Source organism: Cyprinodon tularosa, unplaced genomic scaffold (assembly GCF_016077235.1).
Source record: "Cyprinodon tularosa strain WSP-4 unplaced genomic scaffold, ASM1607723v1 ctg56, whole genome shotgun sequence".
NCBI lineage: Eukaryota > Metazoa > Chordata > Actinopteri > Cyprinodontiformes > Cyprinodontidae > Cyprinodon > Cyprinodon tularosa.
Window position 1 is genome coordinate 1,029,600 of NW_024039296.1, and position 15,716 is coordinate 1,045,315.

Genomic DNA, 15,716 nt, shown 5'->3' on the forward strand with positions numbered 1-15,716 from the left:
GAGAAAAGGAGTGGCAAACACAAAAATACACACCCCTATGCTCTCACACACACACTCACATACCTGTTTGTTTTTGCTATTCTGGTGGGGACTTTCCATTGACCTCCATTCATTTGTAGGTGAATTCTACAGTCTAACTGTGAACCTAACCCTAAACCTAAACATTATGGGATTATTACTAACCCTATTCCTAAACTAAACTCGATTCACACCTTAGCAGTAAACCTAACTCCTAAAACAGCATTTGTACTCATGGGGACGAGACATTGTCCCCACTACAGCACTCAATCCCCATGATCTGATCTTATGATTTATTGAAAACGGTTCCCACCATATACACACATACACATTAACAAATCAGATAAGTGTGCAAGTGTTTACTGTAACTGTATGACAAGTAACCAATGAGACTTTCCTTTCCTGTTGTTCTTTAACTGAGATTGTCATTATGAGGTTTTTACTCTTCAGTAGATAAGCAGAGTCACCAAACAGGCTGCTTGACAGCAGTTAGGAGTGGTTAAAAACCGTTCTGGAAAGTTGCTTTTGTGCGTGCAACTACATTGCATGCAATGGTTTTTGTATTATTATTATTATTCTAATATGTGTTAAGGTCAGCATAAACAATCATAAAACAGGAAAATCTGAGTATACTTTATCTGAGATGTATCAGGTGATTAAAATCATGTACTGTTTCAGTTGCGGTAAAGGTGTAAGTGTCGTCTTTCATTTCCTGATGTGAAACAAGCAAAATGTCAAAATGTTATCCCTTACATTTTCAGCAAGTGGATTAGTTTCATGTTTGTTTGTCAACGGGTAACATGATACACAACATTCAAGGTTGAATGAAAAGGTTTTTTATCTGGGTGCCAGTATGAGCCATTACAGCAGCTCTTAAATAATCTTTTCTTTTGTTGATTTTGGACACTGGACTTTTTTATAAATGGCCCGCCTCTGTGCTGCGAAAGTTTGAGTAACTTCCAATAAAAATGAAAAATTCTAATAACAGTACGCTGTGCCTTTAAATAACAAATGCAGTTCAATATGTAGAGATTTTTTTTTTCTTTCAATGGTTTCTCCACCCCATGTTAAAGTCCACTTCAGCAACATATTAAATCCGAACTTTGGCCTTTAAGTTTTTTTTTTTATGCGTACTTAAAAACAGTGTCAGGAATAGCAGATAACTCTTTTGAAAATAATAAGATATATGATAAAAAGATCTAAAGAATCTAAATGAATAGTTCTGAATTTTGCATATTCAGATAAAACAATACACAAATTAAAACTTGGATGAATATCTGCTATTTATCATGTGTGCATTTGTAAAAAGACATCAGTGATGTCCCCTTCACTAGCAATATATCTCCCTATTTGTAAGTTGGTCTAAGTCTTAAACCAGGGGTTTTTACATTTTACAAAGTTTAAGGTATCAGTTTTACGGATCTAGCAATAAACAGGTCAGGTGTTGAGAGCGAAATGGTTTCAATAACAGGTACAGTTTATAAGAAACATATTTCTTTATTTTACATGATTGAATGAGAGTGTATTCCACATGGGCTATACTTGTTGGGATAGTTTTATTCAGCTAATAAAAAAAAAGTTTGAAGCTAAGTTTTGAATTTACAATAAAGCTTTAATAAAATAAGCTTACCGGTAAATCTGAAATTATGCAAATACACTTCCAGCACTGTATGGCCTAATTTTATAATACATTATCATGCCACTTAGGCATTTATATTTGTTACTCAAGTTCTTTCTTTTACTTTCTTTTATACAACACAGAAAACAAGACTTGGCAGTAAAAGAAATTTCCAAATAGGTAAGCTGAACAGTGAGTTATCAGGAGAGCACAATCACTCGGCTGGAAATCCCCAAACTTTTAATGTGTTTAATTTTACTGTGGGAACTTCTTTACAAGGGAAAATTATTTCTTTCATAAACAAATGTCTAACCATGTTGGACAAAGGTTAGTGAAAAACCCTTATGGCACTAGATAGTGGAATTCTTTGTGAGGTTTCAATGATTGGGCCTGGGAAGATATTGAGATTATGCCTCTTTTTTATGTGTTATTAGAAGTGGCATTGTTTGATCAAGTTTAAGCAATAGCTCTGTTATGAAGCAACTCCAGACCCCACAGAAAGTTATACATTAGAGAAACCACAACACATTCTAACAAAGAAAGCTGCCAAAGCCTCATTTGTCAGAGCATCTTGACAGGAACCTACAGTTTCACCTGTATGAATGAACTCATTTTCTTTATTTGTTGAATTTTGGCTTGTCTGCTTTTATTTGTCCAACAAAGTTTTAACGCCAATACAAAACATCTCAATAAAAGCTACATAAACAATCAGCAGGTTGAGTGGGAATGTAAGAAACAATTTTTTGCTATGATTCTACTCTATAGACTTTCCCATGGAAGACACTTAATCTGCTGGCGGTACTAAAGAAAAAAAATCACATTTATGTCTTTGTGCATGGAAAACCTTGAACAAATGACTGAAATAACTATATTTCTACTGATAATGTAATGGGTATCATTTTTTTTGCCAACTCCTTTTCCCTTGGGGCAAATAATCTGTTTACTAGCACATAAACTATAATGAACCCAGATACTCACACAGCAACAGCAGCAGGTCCTGTTCGGCAGAGGAAACAGCTTGCAGAGCTGATGATCAAGCATCATGATTAAGCACCAACTGTGAAAAACTCTCCATGTGTTCAGTCCAATTCAGTCTGGCGCTGATTACACTCATCAGGACCCCTCTTGCTCCAGGGTTTGGAGGCGCACCAACTGCTGTTTGAGATCCAGATTTCTCTAAAAAATATTTGATTACTGGACATATGGGGGTAAATAAATTAGCAGAGTTTCAAAAAGGTGCAAGTTGTAAAGGACCATGAGGTTTACTATGGAAAAAAAGATCGAGAAACACTTTTTGCCAGTTAGCAGTTTTTGGAAATCTTTAATCTCAATGATCTTATTGGTGAGTATGGATATTGTGTGTATTTCTGAACCGAAGGCAAATGCTAAACAGTTGTTTATTATCTCTCCTTTATGATTTTTGATAGCAATGTTTGTAAGGCATTTCCTAAATATTGCAAAATATGTACTTTGAAAAGGCAAAGATTTGCCATTTTAAAATTTCTACAATTTAAGTGTTTTAAATACAACGCCAAACAGAGTTACCAGATTTAGATGTCTACTCCACTTTTTAAGTGTACAGTTTAAGTCAATTTAGAAATAGTTTTGGTGCCAAATAAACTGACACATGGAAAGGAAAGCAGTACCAACCATCTCATGTCATGTGCTGCTTTAAAACGGAATTTGGAGCAACATGATGATAAAGCAGCTGACTACAGGCAGCTGAAACAGATCAGCTGGTTACAACTTCACTATGAAAATCAAAGTTGACAGAAAATTGTTTTGCAAAAGCCATTGAAATTATAGTGTTAGAAAGAAAGAAAGAAAGAAAGAAAGAAAGAAAGAAAGAAAGAAAGAAAGAAAGAAAGAAAGAAAGAAATGTAATTAGTTGTTATTCCTACAGTACCCTAGACCACCTCTACGTGTCGCTGTTCTGCACCTTACTAAAATGTGTTTCATAACAAAACGTCACATCCTGTGACCGCTGCTAAAGGTAATTCATTTCAGTTTTGTGTTTTTTTTCTCTATCATTTAAAACAGGAACGCTTCCAGCCAGTGAAGATAAATCAATATATTATTAAACGCATTGAATGGGGCATAAAATTGAGCCACTGGCTTCCTGCTGTGCACCGATTTTACTAAGATATAATCCAGCTGTAGCTTCAAAGCTAGAATCCCAAAATTCGTGTTGTGTGTTAAATTAAAACCTCAATGTACAGGGATTTATTTTAATGTGACTTCAACGGTCTCGGTTTAATCAGACCAGACATTCCTGTTGCTTTCTACTCTGTTATTTGGTCTCCTCGCTGACCGTTTGATTCATTAAAGCTTCTATTAACTTTCACTGACATTACCTAATAAAGTGTAACAAAATAAACAGATAACAGTTCATCACACATGGGTCTTTAAGATGCAGACACTATAGGTTTTTTGTTCAGGGTGATATGGGTTTGGTGTTACAGTAAAAAATGAATGAGGCATAGTATCCTTTAGTTAAAGTTTTATTGATTTATGTCCCAAAATAAGATGAGAAACTACAGAGGTGACTTTAGTCTGCAGTGATTAAGTGGAGCAGAAATGTAGAGCTCCCACTGTCCTTTTTAATGTCACAATGGCAGCTAGATTCATGAAATAAAAAAGGTTATTCTACAGTGGCTGACATGTGCAAACATCCTGCAGATACATTAGTGAGACCAAAAAACACACTAAGGCTACATTCACACCACAGTCTGAAGAGACCCAAATCCGATTTTTTTTTCTTTTTGCCCCTATGCGACCTGGATCTGATCTTTTCATGACAGTCTGAACAACACAGATTTGATTTTTTCCAATGCGACCCAGGCCGCTTGGCTTTGTGGTCCTGAATCTGATATGAATCTGATCTTTTCAAATGCGACCTGTGTGTGAACAGCCAGGTGGCATTCATCCAACCTTAACGCCATTAATACCCGACAGTGGTCACTCTTCTGGAGAAGCAGCAAGAACAACAACAATGGTGGACGATAATGCGGAGATTAGTATTTCTGTTTAACCATCTTGGAAAGATTGAGTTTTTAATTTTGGGAATAATCGCTTTAATGTTCTCCAGCACTACCATCCATGCTGACTTCCGTAAACACAGAGCGCGCTTGCTTGTGAAGTCATTGCGTCCTCTACTGCGCATGCGGGACACTTATGTTGTATAAGTCCAGTTCACACAGGAGATCACATACAAGTCGCATAGATTTTGAAATGTGAACGGCAACGCAAAAAAATCGGATTTCCCCCCAAAAAATCGGAATTGAGCATCAAGGCCTGCGGTGTGAACTTAGCCTATGTGACACAAAATTCGACTAGCTAATCCAAAAGTTAGATTAACACACAAAACACATGCAAAAAGTAATTATGTAAAAAAAAAAAAAAAAACAGTACTACAAACCAATGTGTTTGGAGCAGAAATATTTTAATGATATGCCCAAAATGTAGGACAATTATAGGTAAGCAAGAAATTTGTAATATTCTGATTTTTAGGCCAAACTACAGTCCTTACAAGATCAGGGTAGATGCAGACCAGTAATTTTTTTGTGTTTTCTTTAACTTTGGTTCTTGGCGACTTATTCTTTCGTAAAGTACTGTTAGTGGACTAAAGACAAATATGTAAACATTTAAATAATAGCCAACCAAGTAAATAGTTTCTTGTGACGAGTAGAAACTCTACTTAGTTATGTCTTCTTTTGCCCAAGTTACATTGATTTCAGCTTTATCTAAAAACAAAGCAGAGCGATGATACAATCGGGACGTTTGATGATGACTGTTGCTGTTTCAGAAACCTAGTTTCCTGATTTTTATTCATTTCTCTTCTTACACAGCATCTGAGCAATCAGAGGACCTCGTCTCAATGTTGCGCTGGATTGCAGCATCCTTGTGCCTGCGATGTCAACATGTCCCACTTTTACCTTCAAACCTCAGGGCTTGTTCGACTCTCAGCTCTGTGGAGAACCAACAGACTGTGGAAGCTCTTTATGAGCTCTCTGTGGACATCCAGAAAGTTCGTAAACTTAAAGGATGGGTGCTACATCAAACTCCAGCCTACACTAAGGAGGTAGCTTGCCTGCTGAGAAACATGGGAGCCTCGAGCCCCATCATTGCTCATATCTTGGTCGTTCACCCTGAGGCTGTCCTCTGCAATCCAGAGCAGCTGCAGGCTCAGCAGCAGCTATGGATGTCTGTTTGTCGGAACCACAGAGAGCTGATTGGTATTATTGAGAAATTCCCAGCCTCCTTCTTCACCGCATCCAGTCACCATGAAAACCAACGGAACAACATTGCTTACTTCCAGAGCCTTAACCTCAACAAACGGATTATTACCAAACTGATGGCCAGTGCTCCACAGAGCTTCAGCAGGCCTGTAGAGCAGAACCAACTGATGGTCTGCACCCTCCAACAGGCCTACAGGGAGCTTGGTGGGGATGAAGCCAACATGAAAATATGGCTGCAGAAGCTGCTGAGTCAGAACCCATTTGTTCTGTTAAAACCACCGGAGATGCTAAGACAGAATCTGATGTTCCTTAAAGACAAAGGGTTCACCACAGCAGAGCTCCTCCGACTTCTCTCCAAACTGAGGGGTTTTGTCACTGAGCTGAATCCGGACAGCATGTGTAGGACCCTGGCTTTCTCTCAGGAAACCATCGGCTGCTCTGATGCAGAGCTGAGGGAGATTATCCTCGAATGTCCAGCTCTTCTTTACTATCCAGAATCGACTTTGGCCGAGCGCTTTGAGGGCCTCCTCAGCTCTGGAATCAGCATGCCTCAAATCATAAAGACTCCAACTGTCCTGGAGCTGACCACGCAGATTGTAAAATACCGCATCCACCAACTGAAAATACGTGGTTATGATATTAGCACAGGTAGTCTAGACATCATAAACGGTACAAAGAAAGACTTTGAGATGAGCTTTGGGAAACTGCAGCTGCGCAGAGAGAGACCTCTTTTTAATCCTGTTGCTCCTCTAAAAGGAGATGACTAAGCAGATGATGGATTTATAAAAGTAGTAACTGATAATTAGTCTTTGCTTGTTGTTCTGATGAGGATTTTTAATGCGTGCCTCTATCATAATACTGTACTACACTTAATGGTGCACTCATTTTTAAGGTTACGTTTGCATGATGGAAATTCAGCATAAAATATCTAAGGATGCCTTAAATATTTAACTGAAACAACCCCTGGTGGGAAATGTTTAAGTTTAAAATTGAACGTGGGTAAAAGAACTTCTAATGCAGTTTTCTTCACATTAATCGAAAGATTAACCTTAAGTATTGTGCTTTCTTTCCAACTGCTGCCAAACCTCCACAGGTTTCAGGATGTTAAGTTAATAATATCCAATTAAAATGTAATCATTGAGCCATGTGTCATTTTTGGTGTTATTTTGGGTTTTGTTAGGGATATGGGATAAATGAAATAGCTAAAGAAGTTGGAATAAGGTGGGGCGCCTTCGTCACTGTTAACAGGAAAGGGAATTTAACTTTAACATGGTTTTAGAGCCTCCGAACAGCAACCCTTTCTTTCTGTCAAGGAGCAATTTTTTTTACAGGAAGTAAAGCTTTATAAGTAAGTCTTAATAAAATCATATTAAAGCAACTTTTTAGCACAGTTGAGGGTCTTTTTTTGCCTGAAAGCGTCCCAATTTACACAGAAAATGATCCAATATTCTTACAGAAGCTTATTGATGTTGTGGTCCTTCTACACACTGCATGGAAATTAAACCAAATTTTTGTGGAGTTATTATTGATGTTTTCTTGTTCATTTTTACAAAATAATTCTTGAATGTTTTCTTTCAAAGACACCTGATAAGTGCTTGAAATCTCAGTGCATCCACCTGCTTTTGTCTCTTAAGCATGAGGTGCGAAATCTTTCACTTACATTACATATAAACTGTTGTGATGCTGTTTCCAACTGCTCTAGATGCTGCTTAAAGTCAAATATGCCTCAAACTTTCACTCTTTTAAACTTCATCAGTGTCATAACAATAACTGATTCTCCTACAAGTATTATGGAGTATTATTTGCTTCTTCCAGCAGAACAGGGTGATGTTTTACCGCAGGTAGCTACTGTAGTAGTAGAAAATGATACTTATTTTTTGACTTAGTCATGTGGTTTTTCCCAATTAAGCTTGACAGCAGTGTGCTGTTATTACACTGCAAATTTTTATTGGAAAAAATGAAGGGGAAAATGTGATGACAAAAAGAGAAAAGCAACCCCATCATGATGTCTAACAGTATTTGTTATTTATTTTTTTTGAATAAAGGCTGTCTTTTTTTTCCAGATGGGAAAAATTTCACAGCTCATTAAAACATCACACCGTCACAATAACTTCTCATAAGAACTCTGCTTGACATAACAGCCTAATGACAGACGTGCTGAGTTGCTGTCAAATGTATTATTGAGCATAAATTAGGCTTTTCAGTCCATTTTATTTACAGCCGGAGTCTCATTTTTACGGGATTCTCTGCAACTCTTCCCCTGAGGGAGGAAATACAGCTCGGAGTTTTATTGTTGCTCTGCAGATGGAAGCACTTTATTATCAGCTACTAAAGTGCCGCTTAGTTATCACTTTAAATGGACTGGGAACATCAACATTTGAAAAGATTTGGGTCAGTAATAATTTATTAGAATGCTTCCGAGCTTTAATTTCATCTGTATTTGAAAATCAAATGATTGTCAGGCCTTTCATCCAAAAGCCTTTATGCTCAGCTTTATTTGTGAACGAATTTGATGTCCCAAAGCTTAAAATGCTTCTGAAAATCTTTTGAGTGAGGAAGGGATGCAGGGAAAGGCAAAAAATATCATACTGTGCTTTGTCCATATCAGGAGGGCATGTTATAATGAATCTGCTGTGATGTTTGAGCCCATGAAAGCCCTTGAAACACAGGGAGACTTTTTAATGAGAGTGAGCTTCTCAGCTAATGAAGCCATGACTTTATGCCTCAAGGTTTCCTCGTGCCACAATAGGGGGGTCATGACTGAGACAGAGGATGTGTGCCTCCAGAGTTGTGCAGTTGTACTTTAACAACATCCTCTTCCCATCTGCTGCCTTCAGGATCACTCACTGTAGTCAGAGTGATAGCCAGCAGGCAGGTGATGCAACACTGAGAGCATCTGGTAATGAATCTGAGTCGAGCAGATGGATGTCTGACCAGAGTTCATTTTTCCTGACCATTCCCAACATTGAATGCCTGAGGGGCAACAACATTACCACCAGTACACTGTAGCTGACGTCCTGAAGGTCTCTTATTTTTCAGCGGCTGTAATTCTAACTGACCGTGCTGCTTGGTTATGGTTTATGCCTTTCTTCAATGCAGAGTAATAAAAACAAGGAGTTAATCAGGATGAGTCAAGGTGAGATGAGACGAGCTTGGGGTATTTCTCACCCACCGTCCTCTTCTCCTTTTCAACAGCCGCCTCATTTCCTACTAAGCTGTTAAATTACTCAGACAAGCAAAGCACGAAAGGAAATATGAAAGAAGGTGGAATTCTTTGTTATTTCAAGTGAGCCTGAATTAGTGCTTTTATGGGTCGTATCTCAGCAGAAACAGATGACAAATGCAATGATTTCCAACTGTAGTAAGTACACAGATGACCTTATTACCTGATTTATGCACTATGTGGGTTTCATATTTAAAGGGTCCTCTTCAAACACCATCTAAATGAGAAGAAATAAACCCTTTGCAGCGGAGAAATGTAAAAGCTATCTGACTCATTAAATTTGATTTCAAATTTCATGCACATCGTCCCTCTCAAAGGCTGTATAAGGTTTTACTGCAAAGGATTTTTCATGGAAATTTTCTTTCTATATGTTCAATTAAAGTGTCTTAAAACCCACGTTTCATAAACAGGTCAATTTCAGGCATTCAATGACAAAAATAAAATAACATTTTATATTGAACACTGGCTCATTTCTTATTTGCTTATCTCTTCATGATGGATTTTAACATTTCATAAAACATTTATGCTCCTTTTTTTTATAGATTCAATTCTTCAGGGCAAGATAGACTTTTTCCAGCAAAATAAACTACTAGTATATTGCAGGACCAGATCTTTAAACAACTTGAATAGGGAGGGAGGGCATTGTAAGGTAAGCATCACCAATAATTTGATTTTGACTCCAGGAAGTGGGAAGGAACCAGCCCCCTACCTTCCAAACAGAACATCCCCCCTGCAAGTTGTACCACATAGAGGGTTCTTAGTGTTGCTTTTGTGTACGAAGAAAAAAGGCCCAATAATGAGACACAAGCCTGCGATTTCTGGATAAGTTTCTCAATTTCCTGTGGTTGTTGTTATCAAGATGTCTGTTTGAGTTTAAAGTCTAGTCATATTTGTCTTTTTATCACATATTAAGTGATTCTGTCTGCTGAAGTTAATAGTAACTTATTTAGAGCATCCCGTGTTGTAAATGTAGAGAAAATTTAGAGCCGAATTTGAAAAAAAAACAGGTTTTTTTAGGCCAAAGCGGCCCAGAGGGCAAAGGAAAATGGAGAAATGTCACATTCAGGTGAATTATTTTTATGGTTATAAAAGTACACTTTTCATAAATGTACAATTACTATCAAGTTACAGTTGAATTTTCATCATTGCTTTTATCACACAATGCTTAATAATTTCCTCATATATTAGGAAAATATTTTATCGGTTCACACAATAATAACAATAATAAAAGATTTTACATTATAACTTGATGTAAGTTTTTTTTTTTTTTTTGCCTGGGTCAAATCTCTATGCTTCTTTTTTTTTTTATATATATTACTGTTTTTATTTTTTTACTTATGGTTTACAGAAGGCTGTGGAGTGATTATCTCTTGCATTTCTTCAGATCAAACCAAAAAAAGCAGATGTGGACTTTTTTTGAAAATCAAATGAAACCCAGCCTAACACATTCCGCTAAAATCATTATTTGTTTTTATGAAAATGGATAAAAGTAATCACAAGCAAAATCCGGACTTTCTGTCCTCACCAATGGCGCCATCTAGTGGCTGAAATTATCAAATACAACCTAAACGTATTAATTTTATTTGGCCTAAAATCCAAATGTTTATGAATGTTTTCAATGTTCATTAAAAGCTTAATCAATATTTTTGAAGACATAGCTCTATGTAAAGTTTGGATAATAAACAAAGTACAACAAAAAAAAAATAGATGTTGCACTTTTCTACCTAAAGTAAAGTAGAAATGGGAACATTTCTCCTTATCTATTTAAATTAGGCTGTGATAAGGAAGAAATGAAGTAATTATGCGTATTACTCCCCAAAGTGGCACCTGCAGTGACGGTTTATATATTAGTAGATTTCAGGATTACATTAACTTGGAAAACCAAAAGACTGAAAGCTGAAGTCAAAAGGAGACCTTTCATAATACTAGAGGTTGTAGAAAAAGAGTAGAAATATTTGGTATATGTTATTGTATAAAAAAATGGTTTATTTTCCTTTAGAGGGGGTGGTGGCCTAGTTGTTGGGGCATTGCGCTTGGATCCCAGAGGTTCAGAGTACAAGCACTGCTCCCAGCGTTGATTTGTACTTGTGACAGTGTAATGACAATGAAGTTGAAGTCTATTCTTCTTTCACTGCATATTAGGTTATTCCATCAGCTTTACAAGCTTTGGAAAAAACATTTTTACTACTGACAAGTTTAGAATTTGACAGTATTCTCAAGTTCTCAACTTGGAAGGTAGAGATCTATTTCCCCAACCCTTCCTCCATCCCCCTCTACAGGGGCTCAGCAGTCGCTCTCTTGAAAACTTGGCACTTGAACTTAATCCCATTCTCCTCCTGGATTTCACTTGGTACATCAGGAAACCTTAAGGGAATCAAAAGGAGAGAAAAGAAGTTAGTCTGGAATGAGACCTAACCAAAACTATAACAGGCAACATAAATGGACAGATTAAAGTGGACTGTAATGTTTAAGTATTACAAAAACCTGGGTATATCGGTATCCAAATAGTAAAGCCAGAGTTCATGATTCAACAATAAGAAATAGATTGAGGGGAGAAAATATAAATAAGAGGTTTCCAGGAAAAAACAAAAACGGCTTACAGAAACCCCCTAAAGCAAATTTAGCCAATTCACATTATGAATACACCAAGACTTTGTGGGGAAATGTTTTTCAGATTAAAAAGATAAAAACAGAACTTTTAAAAGATATATATGCATTGTTACAGCTGGCATAAAAATAACACATTTAAAACATGTGCAAACGTGTCAGCACATGCAGAGCAGGGTGCTCTGAAATAGAAATTGCGCTCAATTTCAGAGCAGGGAAGTTGAGTTTCCAACCTTAGACTAGATAAATTGGGAGTTGAGGATTTGAATCTGAGTTTGTTAAACCTGCTTATTTATTCCAACAGACCCAAGATCTTTAATGAAAGTGCAAAGTTTTGAAGTTTGCAATTAAACAGACTCCACTCACAAACTTTTTTTTTTTTTTTTGAGTATGTGCCTTCATCATTATGCAGACCTACCAGAGACCAATCCGAAAACATCCTGTTGGTACAGGGGTGGGCACATCTGAAAATGGCATGTTCTTTAATAAGCTCTGCATGTTTCATCAGATTACTATGAGCCTATCTTGTTTTGCAATTATTGTTACAATAGGCTGCTGAGGCGAGGTGGTGGAGGTAAATCCTGCTGTTTATAGATTGTAATTTGCTGTGAATCTACCTGAGTCTTCTTCTGTATCAGTGATATTCATATTAGAGTGCAACACACCTACTAATTGCACATGAAAAAAAGGGAAAAAATGGCATGCGCAATTTAGAACTCCTTATTTTGAATTTTTGTAGGGCAGGCCCTATGTTTTTAAAAGAAAAACAATTAACAGGCAGTCAAACTGGACCTGGATGTTAACCAAAGAAAAATCTTGAAGGATTGTCTCCAGTCTTTATTTGTGGACCCTGAGCTCAAGCACAATTGTTATATAACATATAGATATGATCAAGGGGGTGCAATGCACAGTATATTTCTGAGTAGCCTAAAAAAACAAAATAAAGGTTTTTGGGGTGGCCTAGTTAAATCCTAGACTGGACTATTTATAGGATCACTGAAGCTCAACCCTTCCAAAGGCCAGCCATGATCGAAAAACTCCAATTTAAGACAATGAAGACAATCTCTTAAGTAAAGTGGGCCAGAACTATACACCAGCAATGTAAAAAATGTATGCGTTTTGCAAAAATCATACAAACTCAATAGCAGCATTTGCTGCCAATGGTTTTTACGATCATAAGATAATGTTTCAAATATGGTTAGGCTGTTTTGGGGGAAAAAAAGGGGTTTCTTTTTACTAAGGTTATCTTTGTGTGATATAGAAATGTGTTTGAAAGATATATTTTGACAGCATATAGCTCATGGTTTAAATGAAGCAAGGTTTTTCAGCATCTTGAAACAAAAATTCACTTTGAAGAACACCCGTTTACTAATTTGCAATTCAGATTTATTCTTATTATAACAACAAAGCTCTTCACTGCTTTGGTTTAGATCAGCAAATTCTTTTGAGCTGTACTCACAACTTGCTGACTCTTACTTTTTATTTCAGTGCCATGGGGGAGGAAAAAAGAAAACAAACTCTGCCATTAAATAGTTTAAATGCCCACAGGTTTCAAATGTGGCACCTACGATTTCAGATAAAGAGAACACAGATTGCTGTGAGTTTTAGAATGAGAGGAAAACATACGTGTCCTGTAATTTAAACAATTCTCTGTCAAACTCGGGGAAGAACACATCGCAGTCAAAATCGGCCATCACGTCCGTCAGGTAAATCAGGTCACACCACGGGTGCTTCAATGCATCCTGGTTTAAAAAAAAAAAAGACAGTAGAGCATCTGACCACAGTTAAATATTTGAAAATATGTTATAAACAAGCGAATATTGTGTTTTTTCTTCTTTTGTTGGTGTAAGATCAGTATTTAAATTTCCACTGAATAAAACAATATTAAACTGCTGTAATACCAGCCAGTCAATGTTCATTGTCTTCTGAAGTCCATTCACTGATTTAAAGTTTCTCTCATTGTTCTGGTTGATTAGAAAGAATCTTGGCGAAGCTGGCAGTCATGTGAGGCCAAATGAACAATTCAACCGTTTATAGTAGGAAGGAATTTCTAGCATTGGAAGCCAAAACAAGCAGGAAGAGAAGTTGGATAAGTACATTCCTGAAGTAAATCCCACTTAATGAGTCCTTATTTTGCCAAGAATAAAATGGTCTTGGCAAGATAGTTTCCGAAAACAAAAATGACAAAACATAGATGAGAAAGAGACTCATCTATGTGAATTATTTGAAGTAAGCTATTCTCAATCTATTATTTTTTTTAATGTTATAATATGTAGAGTGCTATGTATTTATTTGTGGTGCTACAAAGTGAAGGTGCATTGATCTACCACAAGATGGTGCCATATATAATTTGAAGTTCCAGCATGGTGTGTAACACACTGTTAATAACTAATTACATTCATTGGAGTATTGTTCACAACAATAACAGCAACATCATAAAACTGTGCTGTTATTGAGCTATCTTTAAGAAGATTATTAGTTCTCAGCTCAGCTGTGGAGGTGGTCAGCAGCACAAAGTTCCTGGGGGTGCACATCACGGACAACCTCACCTGGACTGTAAACACTTCATCTCTAGTGAAGAGGGCACAGAAGCGCTTGTACTTTCTGCGGAGGATGAGGAGAGCCCGCCTGCCCCCGCCCATCCTCACAACCTTCTACAGAAGCACCATAGAGAGCGTTCTGACCAGCTGTCTCTCTCTGTGGTGTGGAGGCTGCAGAGCTTCTGACTGGAAGAATGTGAGGAGGGTGGTGAGGACAGCGGAAGGAATCATTGGGGCTCCTCTTCCCTCCATTAAGGACATTTCATCACAGCGCTGTGTGTCCCGAGCCCGTAATATCATCAAAGACCCCTCACACCCCCACCATGGACTGTTCTCCCTGCTGCCCTCTGGAAAGAGGTTCCGCAGCATCCGCTGCAGATCCACCAGGTTGTGCAACAGCTTCTTCCCCACTGCCATCAGACTGTTGAACCTTTGATCCACAATCCGAACTCTGCACCTATTGCACATTATCGGGCATCAAATGCTGCTGAACTTTTAACTTTTAGCCCTTTAAATTGTTCATCTCATTGTATTTTTCAATAACGCATTTTTTGCACAAATGCCATTTTGCACTGAACCACTGCAACTTGCACACTGTATCTTATCCTCTGCACTGTTCACACTTTGACCACTGCTGCACTTTTTGTATTTTTCTATAACTCGTGCCATTGTGAAATATCAATGCAACGTTCATAAGCTGTATGTAACGCAATTTCGTTCTGTATGCACCCTGTGCATACAAAATGACAAATAAAGAAGTCTAAGTCTAAGTCTAAGTCTAGTTTTTATCAAATTAATTATTTTCTGTTATATATATTCCTATTTTTATAAAAATAGAAAAATAGATATATTCTATATACTTCAAAACTCTTCAATAACAAGAACTGGAAGTTGTTTCTAAGTTTCTGGATTGGTTGATTTACCTCATAGACCTGCGTCCCACCAATAATCCAGATAGTTTCTATTATGTCAGCGAGAGGGGGCTCAGTAGCCAGGCGCACAGCACTCTCTAAGTCTTGACACAAAAAGTGGGCATGATCTGGGACTGAGCTGTAAGAAAAGTAATAAAAGATGTAAAACTTATTTCTGGACTACAGTTGCATCTAAAGCTTCTATTGATTCAGATATTAGAATCTTGTTTTGTTTGTACAATTATTCCCACCTCAGCGTCTTACTAAGCACGACATGCAGAGCGTTGGCCATTGGAAACGTATTTTCTGGGTGGGATTGCCAACACAGTCGCCCCCAAACCAGCAAATTCATGTTTCCTGTAGAAATTGCATCACAATCACGTCACAATCAATGTTTTAAATTAAATACTTAAAACTGTTTTTCTGTGAGTAATGATGAACAGTACCTGGTCGTGACACTCGTGCGATGGTGTCCAGAAAGTACTGGAATTCAGACCTGTGGAAATCACAGTTCCAATATTTAATCACAAGAAACATTTACCTTTAACTGAAGTACGACCA

At 37.3% G+C, this 15,716-nt stretch overlaps 2 protein-coding genes across 2 annotated transcripts; one reads left to right on the forward strand and one right to left on the reverse strand.

Moving 5' to 3' along the window:
- The first annotated feature begins 3,575 nt into the window (after positions 1-3,575).
- On the forward strand, positions 3,576-7,015 carry mterf2 (mitochondrial transcription termination factor 2). Its single transcript, XM_038305580.1, has 2 exons — positions 3,576-3,629; positions 5,485-7,015. The coding sequence occupies exon 2, from the start codon at positions 5,514-5,516 to the stop codon at positions 6,639-6,641; it is 1,128 nt and encodes a 375-aa protein (XP_038161508.1). The 5' UTR covers positions 3,576-3,629; positions 5,485-5,513; the 3' UTR covers positions 6,642-7,015.
- A 4,267-nt stretch (positions 7,016-11,282) lies between these two features.
- On the reverse strand, positions 11,283-15,716 carry zgc:153031 (uncharacterized protein LOC557552 homolog). Its single transcript, XM_038305581.1, has 5 exons — positions 15,602-15,716; positions 15,407-15,512; positions 15,168-15,294; positions 13,331-13,446; positions 11,283-11,461 (listed from the first exon to the last, which is right to left on the reverse strand). The coding sequence occupies exons 1-5, from the start codon at positions 15,690-15,692 to the stop codon at positions 11,371-11,373; spliced, it is 531 nt and encodes a 176-aa protein (XP_038161509.1). The 5' UTR covers positions 15,693-15,716; the 3' UTR covers positions 11,283-11,370.

What these genes read in the sequence shown, in the direction of transcription:
- mterf2 (XM_038305580.1), top strand. Translation starts at nt 5,514, where the DNA reads ATGTTGCGCTGGATTGCAGCATCCTTGTGCCTGCGATGTCAACATGTC.
- zgc:153031 (XM_038305581.1), bottom strand. Translation starts at nt 15,692, where the DNA reads ATGTTTCTTGTGATTAAATATTGGAACTGTGATTTCCACAGGTCTGAA. An exon ending in GTGCTTAGTAAGACGCTGAG is followed by an intron (nt 15,295 to 15,406) that starts GTGGGAATAATT and finishes CTTTTCTTACAG; the next exon opens with CTCAGTCCCAGATCATGCCC. An exon ending in TTGTTTAAATTACAGGACAC is followed by an intron (nt 11,462 to 13,330) that starts GTATGTTTTCCT and finishes GATTCCCTTAAG; the next exon opens with GTTTCCTGATGTACCAAGTG.